At 40.3% G+C, this 11,820-nt stretch overlaps 1 protein-coding gene across 1 annotated transcript in view; it reads left to right on the forward strand.

Annotated features, from left to right (window-relative positions):
* The window catches only part of SEC63 (SEC63 protein translocation regulator), a 30,807-nt gene extending 23,924 nt beyond the window's left edge, over positions 1-6,883 (forward strand). The window contains exons 17-21 of the mRNA XM_028723098.2: positions 75-230; positions 1,125-1,226; positions 3,436-3,534; positions 4,070-4,174; positions 6,144-6,883. Of these exons, the coding sequence (XP_028578931.1) occupies positions 75-230; positions 1,125-1,226; positions 3,436-3,534; positions 4,070-4,174; positions 6,144-6,287 (606 nt within the window). The 3' untranslated portion in view covers positions 6,288-6,883. The remainder of the gene's footprint in view (positions 1-74; positions 231-1,124; positions 1,227-3,435; positions 3,535-4,069; positions 4,175-6,143) is intronic.
* The last annotated feature ends 4,937 nt before the right edge of the window (positions 6,884-11,820 follow it).

Below are 11,820 nucleotides of genomic sequence, written 5' to 3' on the forward strand. Positions count from 1 at the left end.
CATCTTATGCCATCAGTGTCAGAGCTCTTGAGTACTGTTATTAAAGTAATCACAGGATTGTCCTTTTTCTGTAGGAAGTTGTAAAGGAAGACGAAGATGAAGTTTCTGATAAAGGGAGTGAATCTGATGAAGATGACACTAATAGAGACTCTTTAAGTGACAAAGATGATGGAAGCGACAGAGACTCCGACAGAGAACAAGACGAGAAACAAAGCAAGGATGATGAAGCTGTAAGGCTCACTTCTCATTGTGTGGTGTCATTGCCATGTAACATCAATAATAGGATGGTGGTCGGCTGATTATAACTATGTGTACTGGGAAAACTTTTTTGTCGTTAAGAGGGCCCTCCGTCAGAGTTCTTGCATCCGTGAAAAGGGGGAAATGCTGTTTCTCCGCTAAGAGCATCGTTGAAGGGAATAAATCAAAGACTGCTAGTCATGATGAGCACTCCAGTATCAGAAGCGGTCTGCTTCTGAATACCAGTTGCTAGGAATCACAAGTGGAAAGAGTGCTGCTGTGCTTGGGTCCTGTTTGTGGGCTCCCAATAGATACCTGGCTGGCCACTGTTGAGTATAAGATGCTGGATTAGATGGGCCATTGGTCTTCACCAGGACTGTTCTTATGCTGGAAACACACACACACACACACACATTTGTATGCACGTCTCGATAATGGAGGAGCTTCCTGTATAATTCCCCATATAAAATCTCCACTCTGCATTAGAAGCTATGATAGTACTGTATAGTAATTATTGCATTGCATAAGTTTGTGCACACTTGTCTCAGCAACGTATAAGCTACTGCTTATAATATTTTAAGTGTAGGGAGGACTGATGGGTGAGTAAAAGAATATTGGGATATTGTTGACATGGGAGAAAATCCATACCTTGGTTGCAGAATATAAAGCTCTGAAGCTGGTTATTTCTGTAATAAGGAAATATGTTGGGTGATGTATTGAAAGATGGCAATGATAACTGGTAAGAACTGATTTCAAAAAACTTTGTCCTATCATCATTGTCAGTAACATTGAGATGTTTGTATTCCCGTTTTCATTCATCTACACTTCCTACAACGTTGTGAAATTACTTTCTAAAATATGCTGAATACCTCTTCTCTCTCCCTTAGGAGTGGCAGGAATTACAGCAGAGTATACAGCGCAAGGAACGGGCTCTCTTGGAAACCAAATCAAAAATAACCCATCCTGTGTACAGTCTCTACTTTCCTGAGGTCAGCAGATGGAGAGCTAAATAATGTTGCATTGAAATCATTCTCCCTTTGACAAGTTATAAAGCCAATTTAAGTATAAGACTTGATTCTGAAATTAATATTGTAAAGCTTTTTTAAAAAATAAAATCTTTTCATGACAGTTGTTCACAAAGTAAGGGAGACCTGAAGACTTCAAACTCTCCAGTACCTGGCTATCTTTATGCACAGCCATTTGTTCCCCCATTTGTTCAGGAGCAGTTCCCAATGTGCTGTTCTTGTAAAGTGGTATAGGAAACTGCAGTCTCTTGAGTTTTGCTGTGGATCTTGGCAATAACTTCTTTAGATATTCCATGTTGTACTCTCTGCAGAATGTTGAGCTGGGATTTGCTGAGGTTGTTTCTTCCTTCTCATTATACTACTATATAAGCTATTTCATGATAAGTGGAGCTAAGAACTGCACAGGTTGCCGTGGAACCTTGCCCTCATATTCAGTTCCACAAACATACTGATTTCCTGGCATGCTTATGTCTACCACCCATCTGCTTGAAAAGAGCATTGCCCACTCCACAGGTAGTGTGCCAGCTTAATCCAGACATGCACTCTATTCTAACAGTGATCTGCTTAAAAGGGAAACCTTTAGACAGAAATCTAAATCTTTCTTGTCAAGCAGTGCCAAATATTGGGCAACATGCTTAGTTTTGTCTGACACTTAAGACTGCTCTGTTTCTTCAAAATTGTGCCAATCTCATTAATATTGGCTTGCTATATGAACAGTTTATTCTTTGTTCATCTGCCATGCTAGAGTGCAGAACTAGCCATTGTGATTAATATTTTAATAACACAACAGCCTTTATTTTTGCTCTCTTTTTAATCCCTATTTAGAGAGTGTTTTGTACCATTGGGAGTGCAAATTAAGACATGTCAGTTAGATCTGTTTTGTGGAAATTGGAAACACTGGAATTTTGTTTACACAAAATTAAGCACTACAAAACTGAAACAAGCAGACCCTTCTACGAAAGGTAGAAATATTGACCCCAACAGAGTTCTCATGGTCAGGATGCCAGCTGCATCCTCTTTGAGGTCGCTATAACTTGTGGTGGGCTCAAGTAGGCCAGCTTAACTCCCTCCCCTCTCATTTTCAGTTTTTCAACCTACTAAAACTCCTGGAAGTCACAGAGCACCCCATCCCTATTTGGATATTTCAGGGAAGAGGGGGCTTTGTACGTGTAAAAATGGACACTTCACGATTCACCTGAGCATGTGATGCCTGTCTGTTCCTGTTGTGACCCTATTTGGCTCATTCATGTTGGCACTCAAACACCTGAGTCCACTATTAAAAGGAGCAAATAGATACCGAAGACGGACAGGACAGGCAGTACTGGCGTGGTCATGGAGACGACCCTGTTATGAACCCTCTAGATCTCTCTTCTTAACTAGCGTTTAATCTAGGCAATTTAGGCCTAGTTATCTCAAGCAGTTTGTAAGGCGATAAATCGGTGTGCCAAGTATATTATTTATTCTTAGTTTACTATTTTGTCTACTTACGCAACACTTACTAGATCTAAAATATCGAAATGGTTTACAATAAGGAGTCTAGTCTCTGAAGAGTCAAGGGATCTATATCCCTTTGTAATGCAGGTGGCAGCTCTCATATGATTGGGCAGAAGATTCTGACGCAGAAGACAAGCTTGTAAAGGAGAAAGCTAGGCATAGAACCCTCCTTCCCAACATTCAACTTTCTGTATTCATAAAGGGGCAATCCATATTGACAGCTTCTACCCTCAGTCTAAATCAGGCTTCCTCAACCTCAACCCTCCAGATGTTTTGAGACTACAGTTCCCATCATACCTGACCACTGGTCCTGCTAGCTAGGGATCATGGGAGTTGTAGGCCAAAAACGTCTGGAGGGCCGAGGTTGAGGAAGCCTGATCTAAATGAAGTAGTATAGTTGAGACCCAAACTTAGCACTTCATCTGTGCTTTCCAAAAACGTCACTTGCCTAAAATGGCAATATTTTGACTCCCTGGTTTATATTAAGGGCAGTGAGGTGCAGCGAGGAAGAAGCTAAGAAAGCTTTCTTGGGATGAGCCAATTCAACCAAAGCGCTTGCAGCTCCTGCTGAATGTACAAAAATGCACAAGTTTTCAAACTGAAAATTCAGTTTCACTGATCTACGGTAAGGCTTGCTTTCTTTTTTTTCTAACGTTCTCCCTATTTTTCTCCTGAACAGGAAAAGCAAGAATGGTGGTGGCTATATATAGCAGATAGGAAGGAACAAACACTAATATCTATGCCATATCATGTGTGTACACTAAAAGATCGGGAAGAGGTAAAGTATCATGTTACTTTCCAACATTTATTTGAACCACTGGTGTAGCAGTAAGATACTTATTCCCATTGACACTCTTATTCTTGAAAAAACACCCCCAAACCCAGCAAGTATATGTCTCTCCTCTCTTCCAAGGGAAAGGAACCACACCTCTCAAAAGTAGATACAAATCATTAATAAAAGAGAACTAATAATGGCTGCTGTTTAACTTGTTGAGGGATCATGGGGCACCCATTATGGTTGTTACTGTTGCCATTGGTTTTTATTGATTTATTAGTTTGTTTCTTGATTGTACAGTATAGGATATTTTGTTTTTTTAATGTTTGATGCTTTGTTGTGTTTTATATATGTTGTAAGCCACCCAGAGTGGCTGGGGAAACCCAGCAAGATGGGCAGGATATGAATTTTAAAAATATTGTTATAATATTATTATTACTCTGGGCTTTTCTGTTCATTTTATCAAAACTGTTTCTCAGCTCGGCTTGTAAATGTCTGCTTATAACTTGATGTTGTTCTGGATTGATTTTGTCTCTAGGTAGAACTAAAGTTTCCTGCACCTGGCAAACCTGGAAACTACCAATATACGGTTTATTTAAGATCAGATTCCTACATGGGCTTGGACCAGATTAAACCATTGAAGGTATGCTCTCTTAACACTTGTGGGTTTGGGAGGGGAGTTTTTGCAAATTCACTGCAGAGATTGAAGGTGACTGTTGCTATATAGAGTTTAATGTACACAGTCTTGTGCTATTCCACAATTGTGATTTCTTCATCAATGTTGGGTTTTTCATTTAACCAAAAGGATTGTTTATCTTTGGAACAAAGTTCTGCTTAAGCACAAGCAACGAGATCCAAAGATTGCAACTTCATTTACAACTGCAAGTTAAAAAAATCTCTAACTTGGCTTACCACCCAAATACATGCATATCAATGCAATCACACACAGATCAGTGATAGAGCCATTTACAATGCAAAACTAAGATAAAACTGCCTTTGAGGTACCAAAAACAGATCTAGAAGTTTGGGTGTGTGCATTTCCCTGTGTAAATGCATTCCATATCCTTGGGGCCAGCGATTCTGCATCTGCTCGCCACTGATAGCACTTCCCTTGGAAGAAGGAGCTGGAAGTAGTGCCTTCCCAGAAAGTGTGCAGTGTAGTTTCTTGCCTGGGAGAAGAGCTTTTCCCAGAGATTTTGTTCCACAAATGAGCTCTGCTTGATCAAAAGGCTTCCCCTCTTATCTCATTCTTGCGGCAGTGCACATCTGTGTGCATATCTACAAGAGTAGTTATTTCTGTTCCTCCTTGGCTGGGACCTATAGGATCACAATCTGCATGCATTAAGATACTGGTAGGAAACATTCATCTCTCAAGAGAGAGAGAGATATATTCAGATATATCAGATGGAGTGGGGTCAGGGGTCCCTCACAAGGGGCCATTTAAGAATGCTGGGGAACATAGTGGGGAAGACAGTGCCAGTAATTCCCTTTTGCAAGTGTCCCTCCCACTTACACTTGTGTTAGATACAATCCAGGATAGCAGTGTCACTTGCAGAGCCACTTCAGTGCGACATCCGGGGATGTAAAAATGAACTAGTTAGTAGTCTACTTTCCTTTTTTTAAAAATAATTGTAGTATGTAAATGAGCCATTTATATGAGCTAAAGCTGATTGACTCCTGCTGACGGAGCCCCTTAGTAATAATAATTTTATTATTTATACCCTGCCCATCTGGCTGGGTTTCCCCAGCCACTCTGGGCGGCTTACAGCATATCTAAAAACATAAAACACAAAGCCTTAAAAACCTCTTGATACAGGGCTGACTTCCAGACGTCTTCTAAAAGTTGTGTGATTCTTTATCTCCTTGACATCTTTGATGGGAGGGCGTTTTACAGGGGGGGGGCACCCCTGCCGAGAAGGCCCTCTCCCTGGTTCCCTGTAACTTCGCTTCTTGCGGTGAGGGAATCAGTAGAAGACCCTTGGAGGAGGACCTCAGTGTCCAGGCAGAACAATGGGGGTGGAGACGCTCCTTCAGGTATACTGGGCCGAGGCCATTTAGGGTTTTAAAGGTCAGCACCAACACTTTGAAATGTGCTCGGAAATGTACTGGGAGCCAATATGGTCTTTCAGGTGTTATGTGGTCTCAGCGGCCACTCCCAGTCACCAGTCTAGCTGCCACATTCTGGATTAGTTGTAGTTTCCGGGTCACCTTCAAAGGTAGCCCCACATAGAGCGCATTGCAGTAGTCCAAGCAGGAGATAACCAGAGCATGCACCACTCTGGCGAGACAGTCCGCGGGCAGATAGGGTCTCAGCTGGTGTACCAGATGGAGCTGGTAGACAGCTGCCCTGGACACAGAATTATTGTGGTCATTGGGCTGTCACTGAGCTTCGTCTTTTGGCTTCTCTGCTTCTGCACTTTCCCTTGAAGTTTATTGTTTATCATTAGGCTTGCTGTGCGTGTACAAAGTACTTTATTGAAGTATTATTATTATTAGCCTTGTAACATAATTCATAATTTTGTAAACCCCAACAACTTACATAAAATGATTAATCTCTGTGTTCTAACTCACTTCCATCCTTTTCTGGACAATCTCTCAAACTTTATTTGCAGCTGGAAGTTCATGAAGCTAAACCAGTGCCAGAAAACCATCCACAATGGGATACAGCAATAGAGGGAGATGAGGACCAGGAAGACAGTGAAGGTTTTGAAGACAGTTTTGAGGAAGAGGAGGAAGAGGAAGAGGAGGATGACTAAAACAGTACCATGAACTAACTTGTGTTACACGGGATATCTCTACAAACTTTTGACCTGGGAAGGGATAAAACAAAAACAGTGCAGAAGTACTGAAGATGGATTTTTTTTTAAAAAGTTTCTCTTTACCAATTATGAGTGCTTTATGTAACTTCCCAGTGGAGGTCTTTTGATCAGTTGGTATAACCTGGAAGATGCATAGGGCTCTTTTACAGCCTTTAAGTACAGGACGGTGCATTTATTTCAACTGAAAATAAAAGCTTTTTTATTCTAAATGTCCAGACGTGTGGGCTATGTTGTCTGATCAACTTTTGGTCCAATATATTAAGAGGTACTATTATTAAATAGAAGCAATCTTTAAATCAACTTTTCACCCTAGAAAAGTTTATTTTATACGTTGAAGCCTCCTGTTGAAAATAACACCCCCTTGAGTTTCTGTTTTGGTAAAATCCAAAAGCAGTTTTGCAGTGATACATGAACATTACTGAAGCTGAGATTTATAGCTTTAAACTTTCTGTTTTGTTTTGGACTTCAGAATTGGCATCCTACCATTAGTTGGGGACATTCCATATTGTCATGAGGGCTGATTTTTTTTTTTTTTTTTTTAAAGACGTAATCTACCTTAAGCAGAGGGGAACTTTTGCCCCATACTCTCATGCAGGTTATAAATGTTTCTGAATCTTTCAATGGCTTAAAGCATATTTAAGCAACTAATATCAGCAAATCATACAGAATTTATTTTGATAAAACTGTATGTATCAAATGACTGTGGGACCATATGTTACTCAATGTGGTGGCTTAATACATAACACCTTTTACAAAAGGTAACAATTATCAAGGCTGACATTCTTGGCTTTTAATCTACCTTAACCCTGTCAGAAGCCTTTTAGGACAGACACATAAGGCACGCTAAGATGGTATGTTTTTGTATTTATTGAGAACAATTCAAAATAAACTGGACTAAATTTGATAAAACGGCATTACAGCAGTGCATTTTTCCTCTCTACTGAGGGCTGAACAGGGATGCTAGCATGGAGAGCCAGGCTTCATTCTCAACATAAATAATTGCTTTCGATTTTTAAGTGTATTTCTGGAGCGTTCTGTGAAGGATAAGCAAAAACTTACTACGAATTTCACTTTCTGCCCACATGTAAAGGTAATAACTATTGATGTGGTTAGAAGCTATAGAAATACATCTGAATGTCAATCATGTAGTAAGATTTTTATAACTATATGTTGAGGAACTGCAAGACTGAAATACTGTAAAACATTTGTGACAAATGAGTTTGTCATAACAGGAACATTTCCATATAATAGAAGCTGCCCAAAAGCCAAATGAGCTGCTCACTAATTTGTGACCTTGTTTATGAAATAGAGGATTGTCACTTTAAATGCAAACTTACATTGATAATATTTCTTTGTAATTGCAATAGTTGCAAATAAAATTTGAAAAATGTCCTAAATGCGAAAATGGTTTCATTAAAAAAAAGCAAAAACCCTGTGCTAAGATGTTTTCCAATTTAAATTGTAGCGAATGGATGCAGTCCATAAGTATGTGTGTGCACCAGATAGAAACGTGTGTTCAAGATTTGGGCTCAGATTTCTGTTCCAGCTGAACACCACACCCAAAGTGTCAGACCATTAAGTGTCAGAGCACAACAAAAAATGTGTGGTACAAAATGGCTTGGGGCAGAAAAAACCATCATTGGCTTCAGAATTAAACAAGCCTTGACTTAAACTACAGGTTAGAACAGTATTCCCCAATGTGGTGCCTTTCATATGTTTTGGAATATCTCTTTCATTTCCCTGCTTTTCTTTCTGTTTATGCTTCGAGAACATTGGGAAATTAGTTTTCCCAGCGGCCCCTCGTGTCAGGCAGTGTCCAGGCCTTATTCTTACTGACAGTGTGTTGTTATGGGATAGGATGCAGTAACAACCTAGCAGGCTTGTTCAACTCTTGTGTCTTAAGTATTTTTGCTCGACCTGCTTCTCTAAGGACAGAGTGTAGCCTTTACAGTGAGCTACGGCCAACCCTAGCTCTGTCATAAGTACACCTGCATGCTACCAGTGTGCTTAAAACACCTGTTTGTCATATTTACACTTAACCTTGCATAGGTGTGGACTCTTCAAGAGTGCCCTTAAAGGGTAGCCAACATGGTTCTCTCTAATATTGTGGGACTACAAGCCATGAGAATTGGCGATGCTGGCTGGCATCATGTTGGTGTTTCCTGCTGTCGGTGAAGCTTTACAACTTAAAGAAAAAGCATTTTAACCCATCCCAGAGCACATAGCTGCTATCCTACCCTGGCTTCTCATCTGCATTTCTCCTCTTTGCTGTTTCCTCTGCATCTGCAACTCTTACACATTTCACAACAGCATGCATTTGGGTACAGCTCGGTGCCTACTCACTTTATTCATGCCCATCTTGGACTCAAAGATTTTTTGAGTAACATGTTACTGTTCCAACTTCTGGCTGATAGCAGGTAAGGAAACTTCAAAACAAAACACGATATTCTCTAAAAATTCTCTCATTAGCCACAACATCAATCAAATACTTGGAAAAAAAACCAGCTCAGCTCAAACATCTCTACTGAAAGCTTTTATTGCAGCGCCTCATTCCAGTAGGGGGAGACAAGCACATAATTTTATAATAAGGAAAACAAAAAGGTTGCTTGCTTAGAATAATGGTGAGATTTTTAAAAAGGCTCTCTGCTCTTAAAAGAACGAAATAGCCAGTCTTTGACTAATGTAAACACTGAGTATAATAAATCGAAAGTAATTTTGTCTGGATTTTGATCATTCTGTGTAGCCATAATCCTACTTAATAGCTGTTTCTGTCCCATCAGTCTCCACGGTACTTTACACGAGGGCACGTCCATGCTCCAAGGAGGTTAAAATCTAAAATTCAGCATAGGAAATGGGAAGGGGAGGGAAATGGATGAAGGAATAAATTGTAAGAATGTTTTAATTACACCACATAGACTTAGGAACAGAAGGTGTTTGAACAAGAGAGTTGTGCCAAAGACTTCATGGGGAAAGGGGGGGTTTAAAACTTTGATTCTTCATAATCACTTGTGTTGGCTAAACTCGTGCAGTGAAGTTTCATGCAAGATCCTGGAAACATGCAATAGTTGTCGCTATAAATCTAGAAAAAAGCATTAGGGAAAGTTGAAGGAAGAAATCATGGGTTGGCTCTTGCCTTCTGGCTTGTTTGAACTTTTTTGAAATGTTGTATTTCATTGTCTGACAACAACATGTAGGTGGTTCTAATGTAACTAGAATGTCCCTTATCAAAAGACTTGGACCATTGAATATGACCCAACAATAAGCTCAACCAATATGTTTTTAACAAGCCTCTGGGCTTTTTATCCTGCGTATGTCTGATTTCCTCCTACTTTCAGGTTTCTGTTGCTTGAAGTTGGCAAAAACCAAACAGCCCTGCCTCCAGCACATGATTTCTCTGCGAGTCTCCAGGTGCTGTGTTTGACATCTCCTTGTTCGTTGTAAAACAACTGATGTTATATGACTGAGGTGCAGAAGGTTCAAAGGCTTCCAATGATAGCCTGCCATCGAAGCAGATGCAAGATGACATCATGACAACCAAAGAGGCAGAACGCAGTAAAATTGCAATCTTGTGCTGCTCTTTTCTCATGTAGCATTTCAGACATGGAATGCTGTGGCTTTAGCTGTAAGACTGGTTTTGAATAGCATGCTGGCGTTGCATCAGGAAGGAGATGTTGGAATTGTTTATTTAAAAGACCTATATCCTGCCTTTTCCATCATAATCTGGCAGCTAATCTAGCAATTATAAGCATGCAATATAAAATAAAACCCACTATGAAAAAAATACATTGCACTCTAAAGAGGGGTGGGGAGAGAGAAAGGCAAAAATCTTTTGGCTTCCCAAAAGTTTGCCTAAATAAACAAGTGTCTTGTTTTTTATGGTGCCACAGGACTGTTTTTGCTGCAAAAGACTAGGGTGGTTGCTCCTCTAAAAATTGTTCCTAAAATTATTGCCTAAACGAGAGGAGTATGAGAATCTGTATGCAGCATCATGGAGCCTTGCTGGATAATTTAGTCTAGCAACCGTGTTTCCTACATTGGCCAACCAAATGCTGCTTGGGAAGCCCACTAACAGGATGCGAGTATCATGGTTCTCTCTCACTGTTGTTGCCCAATAATTAGTATTCAGAGGCATGCTGCTTCTAATCTAGGGGTTAGAACATAGTCTAAGGGTCATAACATGCTATTAACAGACTCACTAGTAGCCACTGAAAGCCCTTTCCTCTGTGATTTTGTTTAACTCCTGTTTTAAGCCAGCGGTTATCACATTTGGAGGCAAGAAATTCCATAGTTCAATGATCCACTGTATGGAGTTTAGGGCTGAGTAATGTCTGGTTTTCAACATCGTTATATAACACCAGCTAAACATTGCAAAATTCCAATATATCACAATGTCTGAAATAAGGATGGAACTATGTAAAGGGAAACTACTACTACTTGGCAACTGCTACTACTTAGGGAGTCTAAATCTGACACTTTTTAACTTAACTTTAACCTTGGGTTACAAACACCTCGGGTTACAAACACTTCAGGTTACAGACTCCACTAACCCGGAAGTAGTACCTCGGGTTAAGAACTTTAACTCAGGCTGAGAACAGAAATCGCGTGGCGGCAGCAGGAGGCCCCATTAGCTAAAGTGGTACCTCAGGTTAAGAAAGGTTTCAGGTTAAGAACGGACCTCCAGAACGAATTAAGTTCGTAACCAGAGGTACCACTGTATTGTTACCACTGTAATTTTAAAGTTCAGAATAACGGGGGCAGCAGGAATCATGAGAGAAGCGATGACTGGCTTCACGGTTTTCCCCACATCGTGATTTTTTACATAGTACACACACACACACACACACACACACACACACACACACACAGTGATTCATGGTATATTACAATGCCGGATATTATGAAACCGCTATCATGATGTTGACTTCAAACCAATTTTGGACGATGTATCAAAACATCACCCAGCTCTAATGGAGTTGTCACCTTGCTTGCTTGAGCTGCAAACCTCTGTATCCATGTCTGCAAACTACTTATTGGTGTCCAGGGAATAAACCTTTCTGGAACAAAACAAGACTTGAATTGAACTCAAATGCCTAGGGAAACAGAGCAACCTTAGCTCTGTTCTGGGCTGTTCTATAAAACTCTCCCAGACACTAGTACCTTTTCAAAATAAACAGAAGCACACCAAGCTTCACATTGTTTCGTCAAGGTAGCACAATGGCCTTGTAGAATACTCTGGGAAGAGCAGCAGAGCTTCTTCCAGAAGGGTGCTTTTCTAGAGAAAGCAATGAAATAGTAGTTAGGCTGTACCAGAGAGATGAGAGGAGGATAGGAAGTGATGTTACACAGTGCTGAGTCAAACCTTTTGTCTTTCTCTTAAACACAGAGATGGTCTCACTTTTATGTCTGTAGTGCCTTCCCAGTTTTGTGGTAGTTTTTTTTCTGGGAATCTTCTCATCAGATAAGAATGGAA

The sequence above is a fragment of the Podarcis muralis genome, chromosome 3 (assembly GCF_964188315.1).
Source record: "Podarcis muralis chromosome 3, rPodMur119.hap1.1, whole genome shotgun sequence".
NCBI lineage: Eukaryota > Metazoa > Chordata > Lepidosauria > Squamata > Lacertidae > Podarcis > Podarcis muralis.